This window comes from Rana temporaria, chromosome 4 (assembly GCF_905171775.1).
Source record: "Rana temporaria chromosome 4, aRanTem1.1, whole genome shotgun sequence".
Classification (NCBI taxonomy): domain Eukaryota; kingdom Metazoa; phylum Chordata; class Amphibia; order Anura; family Ranidae; genus Rana; species Rana temporaria.
The window spans coordinates 374,751,062-374,774,700 of record NC_053492.1 but is presented as its reverse complement, the minus strand read 5'-3'; the positions used below and the strand labels follow the sequence as shown (position 1 = coordinate 374,774,700).

The following is a 23,639-nucleotide window of genomic DNA, read 5'->3' as shown; positions in this document are numbered from 1 at the left end:
TGTATTTCTGCAGGGGAGTGAATAGTATGTCCTTCATCTGACTCTTTTAGATGTGCGCATATATTTTGATCTCCAGCTTCTTAATTCCCTTTAGAAAAATTGTTTGTCTCAGGTTTGACAACTATTTCTGCAAGTGGTAAAATGTATTACCAGACTAAAAATAAACACAAAATGTATGTTTTCTGATATCTGAATGCAATAGATAAAGGAAAGATACAAGAAATGTTATGCATACCCCCCAACAGTCGCAGTTCTGGAACAACAGTCCCAGTATTTGGATCTCAGTAGGGTTGGACCTAATGGATTCAGCAACAACATGGTACAATTTTATCTATATATAAAGACACCATTTGGAGTGACTGTTTAATTTCATTTCATTTCATATACAATTTTACAATGTATTTGATATTCAAATGTTATTACTCAAGAAAAGAAAAGTCAACTACAATAGGTTTGAAGCTAAATAAACCAAATGTATGCTGAACTCTAGGAAAACAGAAAAATACTCAGACTTCATAGACACTCTGGGCCAGATTCACAGAGAGATACGACGGTGTATCTCCTGATACGACGTCGTATCTCTGACTTAGGCTGGTCGTATCTATGCGCCTGATTCATAGAATCAGTTACGCATAGATATGCCTAAGATCAGACAGGTGTAACTGTGTTACACCGTCGGATCTTAACTGCAATTTAAAAATGGCCGCGGGGGGCGTTCTCACTGATTTACACTGAGAAATATGTAAATCAGCAAGATACGGAAATTCACGAATGTACGCGGACCCGATGCAGTGTTGTTACGACGTTTCCGTAGCAGTTTTCCCAGCGTATACTTACCCCTGCTTCTATGAGGCCCCAGCCAATGTTAAGTATAGCCGTCGTTCCCACGTCGATTTTTGTTTTTTTTTACGTCGTTTGCGTAACTCGTTCTCGAATACAGATAGACGTCATTTACGTAAGCGTCAAAACCACTGACGTCCTAGCGACGTCATTGGGAGCAATGCACGCCAGGAAAATTCGCGGACGGCGCATGCGCATTTAAATTGGCGCAGGAACGCGCCTGATTTAAATAGTACACTCCCCCTTACGATCCGCCGCCGCAAGTTTGGAGGTAAGTGTTTAGTGAATTAGCCACTTGCCTCTCAAACTTGCGCCAGCGGATCTTAAATCACATAGATCACGCGGATCTAAAGATCCGCTCATCTATGTGAATCTAGCCCATAGACTTACCCAAGATTTTGTGTCCTGTTTATCCAGTACTGAAAACTACAAAATCCTACCAGAAAGCACATCTAGGTTGGTGAACAAACTTTTCTCTAATGGGGTTAAGCAATACAGCTAGGTCAACTTCTGGCCCCCAGCTGAGATTAGACAATGATGAAAAAGCAGCAGCAGATGGAAAAACTGAGCCTTGTTTACCCTACTCTCTCCTTATACCAAGTTCCTTGGCAGCACCAGTGCTTGCAGGAAAACAAAACTGGTTGATGTTGCTAACTGTCCCTCTCCCAATCTGCTGAGATACATGATTACAAGAGGCAGATATTACTGTAAGATAAATTTATTTGATTTAAAGTGGCTTGGGATGGCTAAGGCAACAGTTCATTAGGTAAAAAAAAAAAGTGTAGAAATGTTTTACAATACTTACTTTTATTATCTAATTGTGCTCTGTATTTAGTAAATCCCTTTAAACGTACGCGTTGTCCCAAAAGATCAAGAAACTCCTCAAAAGCCGGCCCTGCAGTTTCATTATTGTACATCTCCTCTTCTGTACTCTGTCCTGCTTTGCAGTACAGGACACCAACTTTGTGTTGAAAGCTCAGCTAAAAATAAAAGAAAGACTGTTCAGGTTCAGGCAAGTATTTTACACTCAAAACAAAATTCTACTAATTAACATTTTTAAATAATACGAAAAAACTTCTATATGTTTTTGCAACAGACCTCATTTAGTAAAGTGTGTAGAACAGTAAGCCGAAGTGAGGTGCATTATAGAGATCCTTGGCCTGCTTTGCTGGGAGCGATTTTCACTCTCGTTAGATGTTATAAGAATTTTAGGTTGTATCTGTGCCCAAGCTGTGTCTACTCAGGCAACTGCAAGGATTTGTTAATCAAAATACCTTCTACATAGCACTATACATGCAGTAGCATTAATAGAAAGTTGGTCCTCGTCAGCCCATGAAATTCAGATGGTGATCATATAATTTATTTAATCAAAAAGGGTTTTATTAAACTTAACACACCCAGTTACAATCCGGTGACAGCAAGTGCACATATACTTAAATGATCTGAAGGCTTAATTTTTTCAAATTAAAGTAACAAACCTGTTATAATTACCTACTGTGTGTAATGGTTTTGCAAATTGCAGCCCTGATACTCTTCTTCTCAGGTCCCCTGATGGCACTCCTAGCTCCACCACCCCACAAGTAAACCCCCAGCAAGCCGCTTTATGGGGGCACTCGTACGTGCTCTTTCCCAAGCCCAGCTCTGTGTGTTCATAAGAAACACAGAGTAGGGCTTGTCCCCGCCCCTCGCTCATTCCTCACTTGCTTTGATTGAAAGACAAGGGCTTCTGCTGCTGTATCTGAACCAATGAGGATCCAGATCGGGCTCAGGAATGTATTTAAGGGGCTGTGGGGGGGAGCTGCATGCAGAAGGTTTTTTACTTTACTGCATAAAACCACTTTAAACGGGTTGTAAAGGTTAATTTTTTATTTTCTAAATATTTTCCTTTAAGCTAGTGCATTGTTGGTTCACTTACCTTTTCCTTTGATTTCCCTTCTAAATGTTTTTTTTCTTTGTCTGAATTTCTCACTTCCAGTTTCTCCTCAGTAAGCTTGCCCCCATCATCCATGGAGATTAGTCAGCCAGAACAGCTTACTGAGGAGGAACAGGAAGTGAGAAATTCAGACAAAGAAAACAAAGAAAAAAAACATTTAGAAGGGAAATCGAAGGAAAAGGTTAGTGAAACAACAATGCACTAGCTTAAATGAACCCATTTAGAAAATAAAAAACGAACCTTTACAACCCATTTAAAGTCTCATTCAAAACTTCAGTTTTGGATATAGAAAGCAATGGTTAGAATCTCTGTTGGATTTTAATTGCTGTCTGTGCCCTTGCTGGGGAGTCATTTCCTAAAGACCAATGTCACAAGACCATTGTGACTGTGACCATTAACACCAAAAGTGGTGAGAAGTCCAAAATGTAATGACTAGAACAGGGAGGTAAAAATAAATCTTCTAGAGAAATCACCTGACTTTGGAGAGACTTTCTCTCATGTACTGTTTTGTCTGTAGTCTAGAAGTGAAAGGAAGTCTCCCCCATGGGAAAAATAAAGCAAAAACAAACCAGACAGGAGATTTAACCCGTCTTCAAAACCATATACAAATTAAAGCCTATGTTTAAAAAAAAAAAGTAAATGAATAAAAAAATTTGCACAATGGACATAAAATGGGGGTTATTTACTAAAGGCAAATCCACTTTGCACTACAAATGCAAAGTGCACTTGAAATTTCACTCAAAGTACACTTGGAAGTGCAGTCGTGTAGTGCAAAGTGGATTTGCCTTTCGTAAATACACCCCAATGTATCCCTTGTGCTGTTGTGTCCTCTTTTTGCTGAAATCTTCCTCCTCCAATACTCCCCACCCCTGCAATCTTCAGGTGAAGCAAGGGTTACTAGAACTAGTGCCCAACTATGCCTGCCCTTTCTGCCCAGCTACTCCATTCCTATGTAGCACAGACCCAAGACTGATCTGGCTGTTTGGGGCCAAGTTCCATTCCCTGTTAGGCACATAGCAGCCAGGTACATGGTAATTCTCACAATCGCTTAAGTCAGAAAACAGCCTGAACATGTCTTTTTGCAGTTTATTTTGCTAAGAGAACTGGGATAAGGTGAGGGTGAGCCTTGGGAAGCTGTAAGCTCTCCCAAATAGGGCAAATAAATGTCTTTGGAATCCACATGGCAGGTACTCATGGTGCCTTGTACACTGTGTTGCTAGCTGCAGTACCAGTCAACTTCTGTACTTGTCTGTGTCCTGGATCCTCAGATGAGCTTCCTGCATGTTTTCAGGAGGCTAAGACAGAGGTCTGCAGCCCAAGCAGGAGCTGGGACCCAACAAATGATTATTTGAAGCTGCAGGTAGTCTCACAGGGATGCCTCAGCCCTCAGGCTGGGTGTTATTCCCCTGGGAACAAAAAATACTATTTATACCCCTCCCAGCCCTCTGCTGGTCACTCATTCTCCTTTATATGGATTGGCTAAAAAGGCATGAATATGCAGGCCAGGGTCAAAGCTTTTTCACCCAATTTATACCAGAGTTTAGTGGAATGCAGGGAAACTAGCTGAGCCTGCACCAGTAGAACCTAGAACAGACACAAACAAACAATAACTGCTCTCCCTGGCTGCAAGGAGACCGAAAACTAAAATTACCCAATACTAGTGTGCTTACTGAGGGGAGCTACACTTAGAAGCCATTACTACAGATTCTATGAATGGAGAACAGGCAGATGATTGATAGGTCCGCCCCCTCTATTCATAAATCATGTTTCATTCACAGAAGCTGTAGTAATGATTAGTTCAATTTCACCTTTCTTTCACCTTTTTTGCATATCAGCACTGCTAATCTCCAGAAGTGAATTTCTGTCAACATGCATAGCGATAGTTGCATGGCATAAATTTAGGTTGGGTTTCTTGATGCTGATGACGTGCAATCACAGCTAGAAGATTGTGTGACAAGATGATAATGCAGGAGCACAACTGGGAGACAGAAATAGAGAGATCTCACTCTATAACAGGAGTTTTGAAAACATGGCTATTGGTCAGGTGAGACTAGATAAATAAATCACTTGTGGGACTTCTCTAAGCAGATATATATAGCCAAGTATGCAAATATGAATTATACAATAACCAGCGAACACTGCTCTGTAATTGACCCCGCAAACTTAGACATCATAGAAGTTTTATATCTGAAGTTGCAACTTTGTTCGCTTCTATAAGGTTTGACTGCTATAATCTGAGCACATGATGTTGGACATATTGGGCCAGATTCAGGAATATCTGCGGCGGCGTAACGTATCCCCTTTACGTTTCACCGCCGCAAGTTTTCAGCGAAAGTGCCTGATTGACCAAGCACTTGCGTATAAACGTATGGCGGTGTAACGTAAAGCCGTCCGGCGCAAGCCCGCCTAATTCAAATGGGGCGTGTACCATTTAAATTAGGCGCGTTCCCGCGCCGAACGTTCTGCGCATGCTACGTGTGAAAATTTCCCGACGTGCTTTGCGCGAAATTACGGCGCCCCAACGTATTTTTTGAACGGCGACGTGCGTTACGTCTTTTCGTATTCCCGGACGTCTTACGCAAAAAAAAAAAATTTAAATTCGACGCGGGAATGACGGCCATACTTTAACATGGCTGTTCTAAAGATAAGCCATGAAAAAGCAGGCCTAAGTTTGCGACGGGAAAAACCGACTAGCAACGACGTAAGAGATTGCGACGAACGCGCGTATCTTCGTGGATCGCTGTAATCAGCTAATTTGCATACCCGACGCTGGAAAACGACGCAAACTCCACCCAGCGGCCGCGGGAAAATTACACCTAGGATCCGAAGGCGTACGCCTGTCGGATCTTAGCCAAAAGCCGTCGTATCTTTTTTGTGAGTTACAAATAAAGATACGACGCGGCAAATTTGAAAATCAGCCGGAGTATCAGTAGATACTCTGGCGTATTTCCTCTGTGAATCTGGCCCATTGTATTTTGTGCAAGGCTTCATATCATTTGTTTATAAAAATTAACTAATGCAGATTTGGTACCTTCCTACTAACGACTACATCAGAACAAGGACTGTGTGAAGAATGTTCAAAGTTTTTGGTTTAGACCTGTATAAGCCTTGGTCTATAAAATAGGATTCGTACCGTCACTGAATAAGCTTTGAGAGCACGTGAGTGATGAAAGTTGGCCATAGACTAATTGAAATTCAGGCGGTTCAGCTGGTAATTTTGATCAGTGTGTGGTTGTCTCTGTTCAACAGAAGTCAATCATTGCCGCAAAACTTTTATTTATCAGATGTTGCAGTCAGTATGCTGCAGTCACTGATCAGTGTATGCTGACAGCGACCAGTCCCACTGTTGGAATACTATGTCCCAGTGGGGGGACTCCTCCATCCACCTCGCCTATGTTGAACGTGGCAAAACGCATGGGAGTGAGCCTGCTGTGACATCGTCTGGTTGCTGGAAGTCCATGGGAAGCCATTTTGTATATCAGTTGGAGACTGTTTACAAAGTGCTTTGATACTTTCTAAATGTGAGTTTTATTTTATTTTTTACAAGCTTTTACTCGTCTACACTATGTAGAGTTTTCCATTTATATCTTTGCCATGAAAACACATAGATGTATAATTGAGGAATTTATCTGGAGGTAATCTTCATGAGGCGTGGAGTATACAGTACCTAACGTCTTAAGGAAGTTTGGGAAGATTCCTATGAGCCCTTTGAGGTTGATGTGCATTGTGACCTTTCTATAAACAGAATGTAATGGCTATCTGGTAGGCCTAAGGCCTCGTACACACGACCAGTTTCCTCGGCAGAATTCAGCTTCCGACCGAGTTTCTGGCTGAATTCTGCCGAGGAAACTGGTCGTGTGTACACTTTCGGCCGAGGAAGCCGACGAGGAGCTCGGCGAGGAAATAGAGAACATGTTCTCTATTTCCTCGTTGTTCTATGGGAGCTCTCGTCCCGCCGAGCTCCTCGGCGGCTTCAGTGCTGAACTGGCCGAGGAACTCGATGTGTTTGGCACGTCGAGTTCCTCGGCCGTGTGTACGAGGCTTATAGGGTTTTACCTGGTGGAAGACCTTTCAACTTTCTTTCAGGATACCTTCATTTCCTGTTTATGTAGGTGGATGTGGTCACTTTTATCACATTTCACGTTTGGACTTTGCACGTGATTATGTATTTTTATTTGTATATTACAATTATTTCTGTGATATATTTGAACTTTAATAAAAATGTATTTTCTTACAGTGTTGGAGATTTGTTATTTTTATATTTTTTATATACAGTACTGTACATTGTGCTAGTGCAACCCATTACTGAGCTCAGGCTTTGCCACGTAAACAATAGGGAGCATTCCTATGCCTTAAAAAATACAGACTGTGAAAATCATTATCGGCACAAAATCTTTGGACAGTTTTGGCGATGCTCTAACAGTATAGTCTGCATAGGTATGCGCAGCCTATTGCATTAGGGTGTGCACCCAAAGCTCGTCCCACCCCCCTCCCTGTCCCCTCCGAGGCTGCAGATGGGCACTGACCCTTATTTTGCTTCACAGTTCCTTATTTAAAATGTACTTTTTTTCCTGAATCTTCCCTCTTAAAGTGAAGGTGCATGTTATACGCCTGTGCGCGTTATACGCCGATAAATACGGTATATCCAAATAACACGCCCTAGATCATCCTTAGTGCTGAGCAGAGCTCTGGGATATGTTGGGGCCACAATAAAAAAATATATATATACACACACACACATTATATATATATATATATATATATATATACACATATATACATATACATACATACATACATACACACACACACACACACACACACACACACACACACACACAAATAACACTCCCAAGCTCATCTCATCACCACACACAGCCACAAAAGCAAGAAAATTCTTGTTGGTCAGTGTATTAGTGCTGGGACGAACACACTTCGACCAAATTTTAATTGTTCAAAGAATGTCAGGCTAAACGGTCGGCCCTCACACATGTTCACTTCAATGAATATGGCCCTCTTTGAAAAAAGTTTGGACACCACTGCTCTAGAGTTCCTTGAGCTGTGGCTAATTGACCTCCCATTTAATGTTGTCTGTATAGTTCTGAAGCCAATGTCAAATGACAAAGTCAGCTGCATGACATCTTTTTAGCTGCCTGTAAGGTTGGCATTCTGACCACCACTGTAAGGGGAATTTCTTCTTAGTGCCACAAATGTTAGATACCGTTTTCCCACTGACCTCCAATTAATTGATTTCAGCAGGGGTTTCCCAAGACCGAAAAACTATTTCAAGGGTTCTACTGGGGTAGTAAGGTACAGAAGGGTTACCTTACAGTGCTTGTTTTCTATTGGCTTACATGTTTCATATTTTTTTAACCAGGGCACGAGTTTACTGTAAACATAATGCATTTGCTGAATTTGTGTAAAATAAACCCTTTGGAGCCGACACACTTTTAGCACACTGTCATTTAAATCATTAGGAAATTGGCACTAATGCTGATATATTCACAGTTAATGTCTTACAGGAAACGACATCATGCGAACATAGGGTAATTATGCATTATTATATTCCCAATGACAATGTTTTATCCCTATCTTCCATATATTCTATTAGTCAACTTGTGCTGAGCGATATTAGAAACTAATGTAGTGCAGATAACCACTGCTGGTATAATCAAATTGCTGGCCAATTAGGCTGAACTCGGTACTAAATAATCTCTGCCTAGGGCCAGAAATTTTGCAGTTTCACACTAAATAATATATGAAAAAGTGTTTGATGATGTTGTTAAGAAGTTGCAGGAGTAAATGAGAGTTGCCTACGCTTTAATAAGATGAAAGGCATACTGTTCAAAATATCTTAGGGATTATTCATGTTGCATATAGATGTACATTTAACTATATCATAACCAGATCTGACTAGCAGATTATGGATAGAACGCCTTTTTAAACCGATATCTTAGAATTGTCTTACTTGTTGGTGGAAATCATTTCATACGTAGACCATGTACATATCATTTATAAAGAAAACTTACTTTGGACATTTACCAGATGCAATGGGGTTGATTTACTAAAGGCAAATATGCTGTTGAACATGCAAGGCAAGTTGCACACTGCAAGGGAATTTTCCCCAGAGCTTAGTGCATGTGATGAAATTTAACTTTGCAAAGCATACCCAATCACATGCAAAGGAAAGAAAAGTTGCATTTTTGCTTGCACATGTTTGGATGATGGGATTCAGCAGCGCTTCACCTCATTCACTAAACTCTGGGGGAAATTCCTTTTCAAAGTGAAATTTCCTTTGCAAAGTCTATTTGTCTTTAGTAAATCAACCCCATTGATTTTCCTTCTTTCATAAGAGTTGTTTATGATGCAAACAGCAAGATAATAATAAAATTAATAGTTTTTACCTAAAATCAATATACTGATGCCTAAAAGTATTTCAGCATGTATGTGTTACCATATTGCTGCTTGGGATAGATAGTGAGCAATGATGAAGGAAAACAATAGGCACTTTATTCTAGAAAACCATTAGACATTATTGATTTTAAAATCTTTTTTGAAGAACAGTGGATAAATACATTATAGCAGGCAATGGGAAACTGATAGCCATTTCATCTTTCTTTGGCAGTTATTGCAGGCAACAGAACAATTAAGTTCATGAAGTTCATTTAACATAACTGGCAAAGATACAAAGCAAAGCATTCAATCAGATGATTGTGGAAACTGTGAGAAAATAATATATTTCAGTAAATGGTTCCAAGCTTCCCCATGTGTATGCAGAGTTTAAAAGCATTATGCGAGGGATTAATACAAAAAATTAAAGCTGAAGTTTAGAGAGTCATGTATGCTAGGGCAGTGGTGGATGGTGCTCGAAAAAAAAAACCACATCAATTGCAGCTACTGTGCCATCAAACACAGCCACTGTACCCATAAATTGCCGCCACTGTGCCATCAAACGCAGTTACTGTACCATCAAACGCACGGTCCAGCGATGCGGCCACCCGGAGCCTCGCTTCCCTCCCCCCTCTTATCTGTGGCGCAGTCATAACAACTGTGGGCACCCCGGCCGCGACAGCTTATGGCTTCGCTCTGCTAGTGGCCTGTGAGGTGTCCCAGAAGATTGCAGGGAGGGAGGGGCCACCTAGGGGGAGAGGAGGAGTCACCTAGCCGGCCGAGAAGCAGAAGGAGGAAATGGGACAAGAAATCCCTAAAAAAAAAAAAAAAAAGGTACCCCCCAAAATAATTACATGGTGCGTTTCGATATGCGATTTGACGTGTCAAATCGGCAGCATTTACAGGCAATGGCACCGTCTTCATCGGTGTGACCCCCCCCCCCCCCCCATCTGCAGAAACTGTACAGATATCTCTGTAATCGCAGTTGAAATCGGGACTGACAATCGGGAGTGAAATCGTGCGAGATCAGCTTAACTCGCACGGCTTCATTCCCACAGCCCAGTGTGAACCTGGCCTAAATCTGTGTTAGTGAGTACATCTCCTTTGCCAAGATAATCCATCCAACTCACAGGTGTGGCATATCAAGATCATGTGACAGGTGTGCCTTAGGCTGGCCACAATAAAAAAAAAAACACTCTAAAATGTGCAGTTTTACTGTATTAAGGGGTCAGGGGGCCCGAAAACCAGTCAGTTTTTGGTGTGCCCACCATTTGCCTCACGCAGTGCAGCACATCTCCTTTGCATAGAGTTGATCAGGTTGTGGATTGTGGAATGTTAGTCCATTCCTCTTCAATGGCTATGCAAAGTTGCAGGAACTGGAATACGCTGTTGTATACACCGATCCAGAGCATCCCAAACATGCTCAATGGGTGACATGTTCGGTGAGTATGCTGGCCATGCAAGAACTGGGATGTTTTCATCTTACAGGAATTGTGTACAGATCCTTGCAACATGGGGCCGTGCATTATCATGCTGCAATGTGAGGTGATGGTCATGGATGAATGGCACAACAATGGGCCTCTGTATCTCTGTGCATTCAAAATGCCATCAATTAAATGCAAGTGTGTTTGTTGTCCATAGCATATGCCTGCCCATACCATACACCCACCGCCACCATGGGCCACTCGACCACAACGCTGACATCAGCAAACCACTCACCCACACAATGCAATACACACTGTCTGCCATCTGCCCTGTACAGTGAAATCCGGAATTCAGTGAAGAGAACACCTCTCCAAAGTGTCAGAAGCCATTGAATGTGAGCATTTGCCACTCAAGTCGGTTACGACAACAAACTGCAGTCAGGTTGAGACCCTGATGAGGACGATGAGCATGCAGATGAGCTTCACTTAGACAGTTTCTGACAGTTTGTGCATAAATTCTTTGGTTATGCAAACCGATTGTTGCAGAAGCTATCCGGGTGGCTGGTCTCAGACGATCTTGGAGGTGAAGATGCGGGTTGTGAAAAGGCCTGGGCTGGTGTGGTTACATGTGGTCTGCGGTTGTGAGGCCGGTTGGATGTACTGCCAAATTCTCAGAAAGGCCTTTGAAAACGGCTGGTAGAGAAATTAACCTTCAATTCAAGGGCAACAGCTTGGTGGACATTTCTGCAGTCAGCATGCCAATTGCACACTCCCTCAAAAGTTGCGACATCTGTGGCATTGTGCTGTGTGATAAAACTGCACATTTTAGAATGGCCTTTTATTGTGGCCAGCCTAAGGCACACATGTGCAATAATCATGCTGTCTAATCAGCATCTGGATATGCCACACCTGTGAGGTGGATGGATTATCTCGGCAAAGGAGAAGTGCTCACTAACACAGATTTAGACAAATTTGTGAACAATATTTGCGCAAAATAGGCCTTTTCTTTACATAGAAAAAGTCGTAGATCTTTGAGTTCTGCTCATAATAAATAGGGGCAAACACAAAAGTGTTACGTTTATAGTTTTTCTCAGTATATACAGTATATATATATATATATATATATATATATATATATATATACATATATATATACATACACAGTACAGACCAAAAGTTTAGACACACCTTCTCATTCAAAGAGTTTTCTTTATTTTTAGGACTATGAAAATTGTAGATTCACACTGAAGGCATCATAACTATGAATTAACACATGTGGAATTATACATAACAAAAAAGTGTGAAACAACTGAAAATATATTTCATATTCTAGGTTCTTCAAAGTAGCCACCTTTTGCAGCAGACACATCTCTAGAACTGTTAAGAGGAGACTGTGTGAATCAGGCCTTCATGGTAGAATATCTGCTAGGAAACCACTGCTAAAGAAAGGCAACAAGCAGAAGAGACTTGTTTGGGCTAAAGAACACAATGAATGGACATTAGACCAGTGGAAATCTGTGCTTTGGTCTGATGAGTCCAAACTTAAGATCTTTGGTTCCAACCCCTGTGTCTTTGTGCAATGCAGAAAAGGTGAACAGATGGACTCTACATGCCTGGTTCCCACCGTAAAGCATGGAGGAGGTGTGATGGTGTGGGGGTGCTTTGCTGGTGACACTGTTGGGGATTTATTCAAAATTGAAGGCATACTGAACCAGCATGGCTACCACAGCATCTTGCAGCGGCATGCTATTCCATCTGGTTTGCGTTTAGTTGGACCATCATTTATTTTTCAACAGGACAATGACTCCAAACACACCTCCAGGCTGTGTAAGGGCAATTTGACCAAGAAGGAGAGTGATGGGGTGCTGCGCCAGGTGACCACCTCTTGAAGCTCATCAAGAGAATGCCAAGAGTGTGCCAAGCAGTAATCAAAGCAAAAGGTGGCTACTTTGAAGAACCTAGAATATGAAATATATTTTCAGTTGTTTCACACTTTTTTGTTATGTATAATTCCACATGTGTTGATTCATAGTTTTGATGCCTTCAGTGTGAATCTACAATTTTCATAGTCATGAAAATAAAGAAAACTCTTTGAATGAGAAGGTGTGTCCAAACTTTTGGTCTGTACTGTATACACACACACATACACAGTGTATATAAATTATAGATATCTATCTATATCTATAGATAGATAGATAGATAGATAGATAGATAGATAGATAGATAGATAGATAGATAGATAGATAGATAGATAGATAGATAGAGACAGACAGACAGACAGACAGACAGACAGACAGATAGATAAGATAGAGATAAAACCGATCAGTCATAATATTATAACCATGGACAGGTAAAGTGAAAAACATTGATTACAATGCATCTGAAAGTGGAATATATTAGGCATCAAGTGAACATGTTGTGTCTAAAAGTTCATGTGTTGAAAGCAGAAAAAAATAGCTAAAGGATTGACTTTGACAAGGGCCATATTGTCTAGATAACTGGGTCAGATCAACTCCAAAACTGCAGCTTTCGTTGGCATCTGAACTGGATCACGGAACAATGGAAGAAGGTGGCCTGGTCTGAGGAATTGGTTTGAGGAACAGCAATGAGTTTGAGGTATTGACTTCCAGATTCTCCAGAAGTAAATCCAGTTAAGCATATGTGGGATATGCTGGAAAAACAAGTCCAATCCATGGAGACCCCACCCTTTCAACTTACAGGACTTAATTTATATGCTACTGACAGCTTGGTCACAGATATCACAGCATACCTTCAAAGGTCTAGTGGAGTCTATGCCTTGAAGGGGTTATGGTGGGTGGTCATAATATTATTGCTGATTGTTGTATATACTGTGATTTTATATATACACATATACATATATATATATATATATATATATATATATATATATATACATATATATATATATAAATATATTCCAAAAGATAAGGCAACCCACTATGCATTCTTTTAAAGTTGGAGGAAATTCTGGTTAACAAATAATTGAGTGTGTGTGTGGTTTGGGTATTGCACACCGAGGAAGATTTATTCTGCACATTGGGTGGGATCCCATAAAATGACAATTGTTACCTTTACCCATATTAAGTCTTTTTCCTGAAATGTACTGGATTTCAACAGTGATGGAAATAATGTGTATGGCAAGAAGAACTGAGCGTGTATGTTGATTTGCTGAAAAACTAAGAAATTTTTCCAACCTTTTTAATATGTTTACAGTAGACAAAACATAACAGCAGGGATAGTGGTAGGAAATGTATAATGACTCAATTAAAACATTATAAATGTTTTCAAAATCAAAATGACCTGATTCCCCCATCCACACACTCAGCCTAGGTTCACACTGCTGCGAATTCAAAATCGCGGTAAAATGCGCGATTTTACAGCAATTTCGCCGCCGCGATTTTGCCGCGATTTCGGCCGCAATTTAATGTAAATCGCGGCCCGAAATCGCAAAAAGTAGTACAGGAACTACTTTTTGAAATCGCAGATGCGGCATCGCACTGATTAGGACAGTGCCATTGCCGACAATTGCTGCCGATTTGAGATGCGATTTGACATGTCAAATCGCATCTCAAATCGTTCCAAATCGTACCCAGTGTGAACCAGGGCTCAATGTGCTATTGTGTTCTGACAGCTGAGAGCCTTCCCTGCATCAGAACACACTGATCAGTGTTGCTGGCTATAGGCATTACACTGATCATTTGAAGAAAAACCCCACAGGCTTGTAGATCAACTTCTGTACAACCATCCTGCCTGTACATAGATCGAAATTTGGCCGATTCAGTAGGGAATTTTGATCTGTGTATGGCCACCTTAAACTTCAAGAAAGATCACACTCAGAACAGTCAGTGCCTTTATGCATATTCTGCCCTGCAGCCAAGTGCATACAGACATCATCCAAACCATATCTGCCAACAAAACTGACGAAAACCCAATTGGTCAAGAGAAAGGTTCAGCACGGAGAAATACAAAGTAGAATGAGCAGAAGTGCTGCCATTGAAAATACTGCATTTCCACTGAATCAGGCAGCACTGAGATAATTACATCAGCACTGCCGGAACTCAAACTAAAAGGGGGCGTTGAGGAGACCAGTCAGTGCACAGAGACTAGGAAAGGCTGACTGGTATCCTGAACAAGAAGTGCTGGCTATGATGCAGCCTTAAAGGAACATTTAGAGGAGCATAGCTAAAAAATTAAATATGTATATACTGAACGCACATGGGTAAGCCATTCAATCCATTTCTGTAAAATAGCCCAAAGATGGTCTTTAAATTAGTTGAACATCTAATGAAAATATTCAAGACTGTATGGAATCATAAGTCACCTAGTATGGATTCTGAGACAAAAATATGTTACTTATGTAATTAGAGGAATTCATCTTGTTACAGCCTCATAGGGAATTGATAAGTAAAACTATATTATACCTTCTATGTTTTATGTATTCAACAGTGCATCTAATAGAAAAAGGTCACACAATAATAAAATCTAGCTGATAATTACATTTTGACTGTTCTACCAAAACAAATAAGTAAATCTAAAAAGGACATACCCCTTGTTCATCTAGTTTGAGCAGCTGTTCTGGGACCTTTGGGGAGTTCAGAGCTTGTCGAAGGCACTGCACATTAAGCTCCGGTATGACATATTCAAGGACTTCTTTGTGAGGAAGGCCACGTGCTGAACCATGCCTCGCTGTTGATGGCACTGCATCTTCTAAAACTGCCCCTCGGAGAGTTGTAAGCTGTGAAGATGATGGGATGTGCAAAGCAGAAATGTTAGTACTGGTACATCACTGAACCTTTTTTTAATGAATATTATAGCTGTTATGCCCAGTACACACGATCAGGCTTTAGCCCGACCAAACTCACATCGGAATTCCAAAGGAATTCAATCAGAGGAAAAGAGAACATGTTCTCTATGTAAAAACTCAGATGGGCTTACACACGGTCCGAATTTCCGATGGAAAAAGTCAGTCGGACTTTTTCTATCAGAAATTTTGATCGTGTGTACGAGGCTTTAGATTGTACTGGTTGGAAAGCTTGGCCTAAGCCAGCTGATTAAAAGATGGTAGTTAGAATGTTAGCAATGCATTTACAGATATACAGCATACAAATGTACCAAGTAATAGTCATAATGTAGATCATGTAACACTTCAACCAGCTTGTACTATTTTGCTCAGTAACATGAGCCACACCTAGCTTCATTTCAAAAGAAACTGTTTAGACACATATTGTTACTCACAGGGTTGCCAACTTTCAGTAAATTTACCAACAGTTTGTAAAATCCATAATCGTTGCATCTGGTAATGAATGTCAGTTACAGACATGCAGCCTACATGTCCGTAATGGATAATCAAGGACAGATGCAAAAGTACAGATTTTACAAACTGTTCGTAAATTTACTGAAAGTTGGCAACCCTGGTTACTCATCACTAAAAAACATTATAAGAACATACAGTGCAGTTACTCATTTACTGGGGTTTATCAATGCTAAACTTTTTTAGTAGAGTAGACAATGATTAAACACCCTGTTTAAAAAAAATAAAGAATAATTATTTAATTAATGTATACATGTATTCTGTCTGTGTTCCATTGGTGAGACATGTCTTAGTCATAGTCACAACAGGAAGTTATATCTGCTTCAACAGTTTTCACAGGTGTCTTTACAGTCTGAGTTCCCTTACCTCTTATCAGCTGACAATCAAATAATTTTACATGTACAATAACTTTTTTGCCCCAGTTACAATAATCATCAGGACAAATAGTCAACAGGATAAATAGAGAAGGTGAATTGCTGCAGCGGGGCATAGACAGCAATAAAACCCAACAGAAGTTCAAAAACTTCCATGCTCCATTCATAACTAAAAAACATGAACATATATAATAGAAATAAAACATAAAATCTATCTATCTATCTTTCTATCTACACACATACACGTACACAGTATATATATATATATATATATATATATATATATATATATATATATATATATATATATATATATATATTTATGTTTTATTATTATTTTTTTCGTAAAAAAAAGTTTTTTTGATATATACAGTATATATCTTGGTACACTGGAAACAATACACATATATGAACATACATTTAGAAACAAGTTGGAAGCAACAAACTCCAAAACCTGGAAACCTGGAACCATAATAACCTGACCATATGCGGTCTAACTGTGATCTGCAGGTTAACTCAGGCTAATTACTTTTTGTTTGTGGTGGAGATTACCATATCCACATAAGTGATCAAGCCTTAACCCACTGCTCCTTAGATGGCACAGTTGTCTCATACGTTTTCATTTCACATGTAAAAACTATATACTTTTAGCAAGATAGGGTAACAGGGTCTGTTGGAACAACAGCTTAATGTTACTTTTGGCACATATTAATAACGTATGTTGATTTTAGCTGTATGTAAGGTCAACTGAATTGTGTATATTCTTATTGCTGATATAAGCCTTCTCTAGAGGCCCAAATTACATTTGCAATTTAAAATACCAATGACAGCTCACCTTCTTGTACATATGAGGAATGGTGTACAAATCCACTTTACAAATTGGAAAACAAGTAAAGTAAACAGCAAGTTGAGAATCAATATAGTCAAAAAATGTATTCATTTCATTAGGACACTCATACAGGTTCCCAGTTTACATGTTTTGACCCTCCAGTCTTAACTATGGCTATGATTAACACCCCGTCAGGTCAAACCATTTAAAGTATAACTAAAGCTGAAATAAATCTCCCTACATAAGTTTTACATATATATCTGCCGTCTTCAACTTTATATACTGTTTAGAAAGTTCACAACATGTTACAATTTTCTTTTCCTGTTCCAGCGGGGGGGGGGGGGAGGGGGAGTCTTGCACTGTGAGACAGCTGATTTGAGGAAAGGCACACACCCCCTCTTCTCATAGGCAGAGACTTGCAGAGCTGTGCTGTGAATTGACCAGCTGTCTGCTAATCTATTTATAGCACCCGCCCAGACACAAATTTCAGGCTGGTTTTATCACGTGTCAGAGAACTTGTCAGAAGTTATCATGCTGATAACCGAAGAACGGAGCAGAAGAAAGCCACACGACTATGGGCTTTGGAGAGAGATATGAAAACACTGCAGATATATGTGCCCAGCTCAAATTTCACAAGTTGGGTTTACATCCACTTTAAAGCTGTTTGATAAGACCAAAAAAATATCCATTGATCCTACTAAAAATGCAGGAAGCTGATGACTGTTCTCTCTGCCTGTGCTGCAAAGTTATCAATTACATTGCCCTCAGTGTTCTTATGTGAGTTGTTTTGAAGTCCTAGCACATTTCCTGTCCTAAGGTGGCAATGCTGCTCTTGCAAGGCGACCGGAAGCAGAAGTTCTCCCTGCCGAAGTCTTCTAGGACATACCGTGTTTCCCTGAAAATAAGCCTTACCCCGAAAATTAGACATAGCGTGATTATCGGGGAGGGCTGCAATATATGCCCTACCCCAAAAATAAACCCTAGTAAAGTTAATTTAAAAAAAAATTATCCACTTTGTAAAACGTCCACACTGGCATAAGGTGAAGTCCACAGCCACCGCTGACCCGACGGAGGTCTTCTCTTTTCCTTCCAGATGACATCTGTGGCCCCTTTCTCTGCAGTGCTCAGAGCGAGATGACATCAGTGGGAATCTCGGAGCGGAGAAGAAGAGCTCAAGCAGATTACATGATCGCCGAGGGCTGCTGTAAAAAGGTACTTTTAATAAAACCGCCACAAAGGGAGACACACTGCACCCTACACCAGTACAATCCTCCCAAATGTACTACATAATCTTAAAAGTACTTTAACCAAGATGTTTTTTGTAGGATTAACATTATGTAAAAATACTGATACTAATAAGACATCCCCGAAAATAACCCCTAGGGTTTTTTTTGTAGCCAAAATTAATAGAAGACCCGGTCTTATTTTTGGGGAAACACGGTATGACAGGTCCTAGAAGACTTCAGGGCCAGTCACAGACTGCAGCGCCGCTCGCGCATGCACAGTGGGCACCCGGCTGTGAATCTGCAAGGTTACACAGCCGGATGCCCATAGTAGAGATGCCGGCACCACCCAGGGAGGGCATGGGGAGAGCACGGCTGCGTTGAGTACATTGCTGGACCGTGGGACAGGTGAATGGCTGTTTATTAACAGCTACACTCTTTGTAGCTGCTGACTTTTAATAAACAATCAAATGACTGGAACTCTGCTTTAAGTAAGGCAGTCTGGTTTTCAATGGATGGGTTATTGGAATAGATATAAAAATAAACTTAAAGGCTGCAGCAAATTATGGTTGTCATTTTCAATGAATGTCATGGCGAGTTATGGTATTTCACATTTACATGGGATAAGCTTGAAGGTACAAGGAACCATATAATTAACCACTTTGCATCCATGAATGACGGCTACAGCGCAGATCTGCTTTTCCTGGGAGGCCGTCAATAGAAGTCCTCCCCTTCGCACGCTCCCTGCATGCCCCCTGCAGGGTGCCCTCATCATCGAGTCACTAAGACTCGGGTGATCACAGATACGAGTAAGGGGTTGATCCTGGCCCCTTACTATGTGATCAGCTGTCAGCCAATGACAGCTGATCATGTGATGTAAACAAAAGCTCGGTAATCGTTTTTTTTCTCTCCTCACGCTCCTATACTGTAAGTAACTGTAAACTGTCAGTATTTATTTTTTTTCCTTAGGATTCCCTTCTAGGTTTGGGATGCTATACGCCGGTGCGCGCTATAGGGTGATAAATACGTTATTAATATTTTTCCCATATAACATATTAGAAATATTAATATCAAGTGCATACTTTGTCTCTCATTTTTTAAAGGACTCTTAATACAAACATACACCAATACAAATTTCATGGCCAGTTGGTTCACACACCAATTAATTTTCCAGTATCTGGAAACCCATAAAGACACAGAGAGAGCCCCTTTTGACCTCTGTTATCTTTGTATTTTATGTGAAGGGATACTGTACATTTTTTTAAATGTAATTTAAAAAGTTGTGAAATTAGTTAATATCATATAGGTTGAAAGACATTGAAGTGACATTAAGCCCTGGTTCACACTGGAGCGTTTTGACATGTACGGCTTCATTCCCGCAGCTCAGTGTGAACCTGGGCTAAATGCAAAATTATTTTTCTTTAAAAACAACAAACTTGCGGTGTTGCACAGGCCTAATCCTCCTATTCTCAGGTCGCTCGCCGGTGCTCTTGGCCCCTCGTTGCTGTCAAGTGCCCCCAGAGCAAGCAGCTTACAATGGGGGCACCCGAGCCACTGCTCTGCGTGTCCATTTAGACATGGAGCTGCGGCTCGGCACTAAATGTATTTGATTATATAACTTACTTAAAACCCAACTCCGGGAAAAGTAAAAGATCCTCCCTTGCAGTGGGGATGCCCCCACTATGCAAGGGTTAAATGCCTTTTTATGTCTAGAGGATGGAGAAAGCAGTTTTACATACCTATCAAAAAGGAAAAAAGTGCGCTTATATTCTAGTGCAATATACAGCTGCAAACTCAAAATGTTTATACAAACAAAATTAACATAGAAAAAGGTGGAGTTGCGCTAACTAATGTGTGATTAATGTGTCTTATCCAATCATAAGGGACAGGAATAAATATATAAAAGTCCAATGATGAAAAAACAATAAAGGAAAAAGTTCATCTAAAAAAATGTGGTATATCAAATTATGTGATCAGTTCTGTGAATAATCAAATTCGCAAACAGCAATCCCAAAGGTGAAAGGAAATCTGGATCAGAGGATAAACCACGGACCTGGATCACAACTCCCTGGTATTACTGACCCTTACCAGATTGAACGATCCAAATGGATCAAGCCAAGCGAGTAGCCATACACCTGGGCTGCACAGGGAATCTGAATCTTGAAACGATCTTCCCAATAATCTTCCAGCCGAGTATCCAGGAAAAAACAAATGGGCTAAAATAGTGTGATACTGTATAGAGCACTTGCATATATCATCCCCCAGTGACTGGCAAACGAACAGTGTGACATATAAAGACCACCACCACAGTACACACTGGTCCTTACCAGAGCCCTGGAAATAACAATCGCAAACAGCATATGAAGTATGTGCAGCAGATGAAAGCTTTCCACAGAGCAATCCTCAGAAAAGGAATCAGGCGATAAAGGAGCATGTAGAAGAGAACTCACAATAGTGTAACATCGTTTAAACGTTTAATAGGTAAAAAGGTAATGCACTCCCAAGGGAGGAGGCGTACTGACGTCACCGCTAGTGAGGAAATTCGTTCTGTTACCGGCCGGAACTTTTATGCTGTTTTTTATCTTATATGCTGTAAGTGCATTACCTTTTTACCTATTAAACGTTTAAACGATGTTACACTATTGTGAGTTCTCTTCTACATGCTCGTTTATCGCCTGATTGCTTGTCTGAGGATTGCTCTGTGGAAAGCTTTCATCTGCTGCACATACTTCATATGCTGTTTGCGATTGTTATTTCCAGGGCTCTGGTAAGGACCAGTGTGTACTGTGGTGGTGGTCTTTATATGTCACACTGTTCGTTTGCCAGTCACTGGGGGATGATATATGCAAGTGCTCTATACAGTATCACACTATTTTAGCCCATTTGTTTTTTCCTGGATACTCGGCTGGAGGATTATTGGGAAGATCGTTTCAAGATTCAGATTCCCTGTGCAGCCCAGGTGTATGGCTACTCGCTTGGCTTGATCCATTTGGATCGTTCAATCTGGTAAGGGTCAGTAATACCAGGGAGTTGTGATCCAGGTCCGTGGTTTATCCTCTGATCCAGATTTCCTTTCACCTTTGGGATAGCTGTTTGCGAATTTGATTATTCACAGAACTGATCACATAATTTGATATACCACATTTTTTTAGATGAACTATTTCCTTTATTGTTTTTTCATCATTGGACTTTTATATATTTATTCCTGTCCCTTATGATTGGATAAGACACATTTATCACACATTAGTTAGCGCAACTCCACCTTTTTCTAGTTTTACATACCTGATCCTCTGCCCCCTTTCAGATGGTACTCCCCTAAACTGTTCCTCAGCATCCTCACATCAAATGCTGACCAATAGAGCATAGTAAGGGAAGAAGCTGCAGGGACCGGTCTTGCAGCATGGATGATAATGAGTTAGGCTTTAAACGTATGGGCTACAGAAGCCTCCAAAGTATTTTTTAGGACTGCTTCTTAAAAGTATATAATTTTATATTACCAATATGATTTAGGACTGTTTCTATTTCATGTTATTTTACTGTCTTGTAACTCCTACTCTAATAGCCTACATTTATGCTCTATAACATGTATTAGAAATGTTATTACTCAAATACATTGTCATTGGTTAGTCTCAAGTATCATCACACATCAGCCTGAAGGTTTAGTATCAGTAAAATTGTTTTTTCCTTAGACTCAGATTCACCATTCATCAAAATAAGAGTTTGACATGTTTATTGCTGATGAGAAATAAATAAGGAGTCTCAACCGCCAGATTATGAAAGACAAATACAGAGTTACAAGAGAAAGATATTGTAAGAAAGGGTAAAGTAGGTAGTGAAAATGGAGAAATAATGAGGGAGGGCTGATAAGGAATAATTAGAGACAAGAGAAGGAACAGAATATTAACTACAGTCTACGCAGAGATGAACAATTTAAATAATAAGAACAAGGACTTTATCTAGCTTATGATAATTCATTGTCTTCATTTCCTGGTTACATATGCTGATTTATGCCGTGCTTTGGTAATAAAACCTGGAAGCTTATTGGTTTCTATGCAGAAGTGAGCCTGATTTTGCACTTTCCAGCTTTAGTAAATAAACCCCATTGTGTAAAAGTGGGGTATGCCTGTAATTAGATGCACAGGTAGTGTCATGTCCCGGGGTGTATTTGAACCAGGATCTTCCTGGTCGCTTAAACCATAGCCTTACCTGCTGTGCTACAGAGGAGATCTAGACCTTTGGGAATGTCCTTATAGTGTTCAACATTACCTCGGACTCACTAGCTCCACCTGCTGCCAGCTGTGGACAATTGTCAACCTAGGCATCCTTTAAATAGGAAGTGATGCCATCACTCAGCGCCCATTTATGTGGATTACTTTCCTGGGTGTTTTGACTGCTCTGTGATCTTGCTTTTTGTATTGAACTTCTGCCTGAATTCCTGATTATTCTACAGCCTGCTGATTTTGTACTTTACCGCCAGTTCGTGTATGACCTTTGCCTGCCTGACCATTCTCCGGATTTCGATTGTGTACTACTTTGCCTGATTCGTTGCCAACCGAATCTGCCTGACCACGCTTTGCCTGAATCTTCAGCATACAAGTTCCACTTCGGACACTACCTTTCACAGGTACCTTACATTTTAAACGGGCCACAATGGCAGTGGACCCTGCTGAGATTGTTAAGGCGATTACACGTCAGGGACAATTGATTGGAGCTCATGAACAGCATTTTTCGTCCTTGGACACCAAGTTAGATGAACTCTGCACTATGCTTAAATCTTGTTTGCCTGGTTCCTCTGCAACGGTCCAGACTCCGGATTCTACTCCTGCTACGATCCAACCCGCCTCTTCTGTACCACCAAAACTTCCCTTGCCTGACAAGTTTGGTGGTGATACTGAGGACTGCAGAGGCTTTTTAAATGTTTGCCGTTTGCATTTCCGCAAAAACTCTGCGACTTTTGGCACTTCATCTGCCAAGGTGACTTTTGTGATTTTCTTGTTAAAAGGGAATGCCCTGGGTCTCTCCTTATCTGGAACGCAACGATCCTGTACTCCAAATTTCTGGCTTCTCTCCAGACTGTATTTGACAAGCCAGATAGAGCTTCTGCAGCCGAGTACTCCCTCTTGGACATACAACAAGGCACCAGGTCTGTGGCACAATATGCTATCGAGTTCCGTACCCTTGCTGCTGAGACTAATTGGAACTCAAGAGCATTGCTTGCAGCCTTCCGAAAAGGTCTTACGGATCGCATCAAGGACGAATTGGTCTATAAGGATTCCCCAGAAGACCTTGAGAAG

The 23,639-nt window shown here is 40.6% G+C and overlaps 1 protein-coding gene across 3 annotated transcripts in view; it reads right to left on the bottom strand.

Moving 5' to 3' along the window:
• SIPA1L2 (signal induced proliferation associated 1 like 2) overlaps positions 1-23,639 on the bottom strand; it is a 255,388-nt gene that overhangs the window by 187,578 nt on the left and 44,171 nt on the right. For all 3 annotated transcript variants that reach the window (XM_040350983.1, XM_040350984.1, XM_040350985.1), the window contains exons 3-4: positions 15,155-15,343; positions 1,646-1,820 (exon numbers count right to left, since the gene is read on the bottom strand). In XM_040350983.1, coding sequence (XP_040206917.1) covers positions 1,646-1,820; positions 15,155-15,343 — 364 coding nt within the window. The remainder of the gene's footprint in view (positions 1-1,645; positions 1,821-15,154; positions 15,344-23,639) is intronic.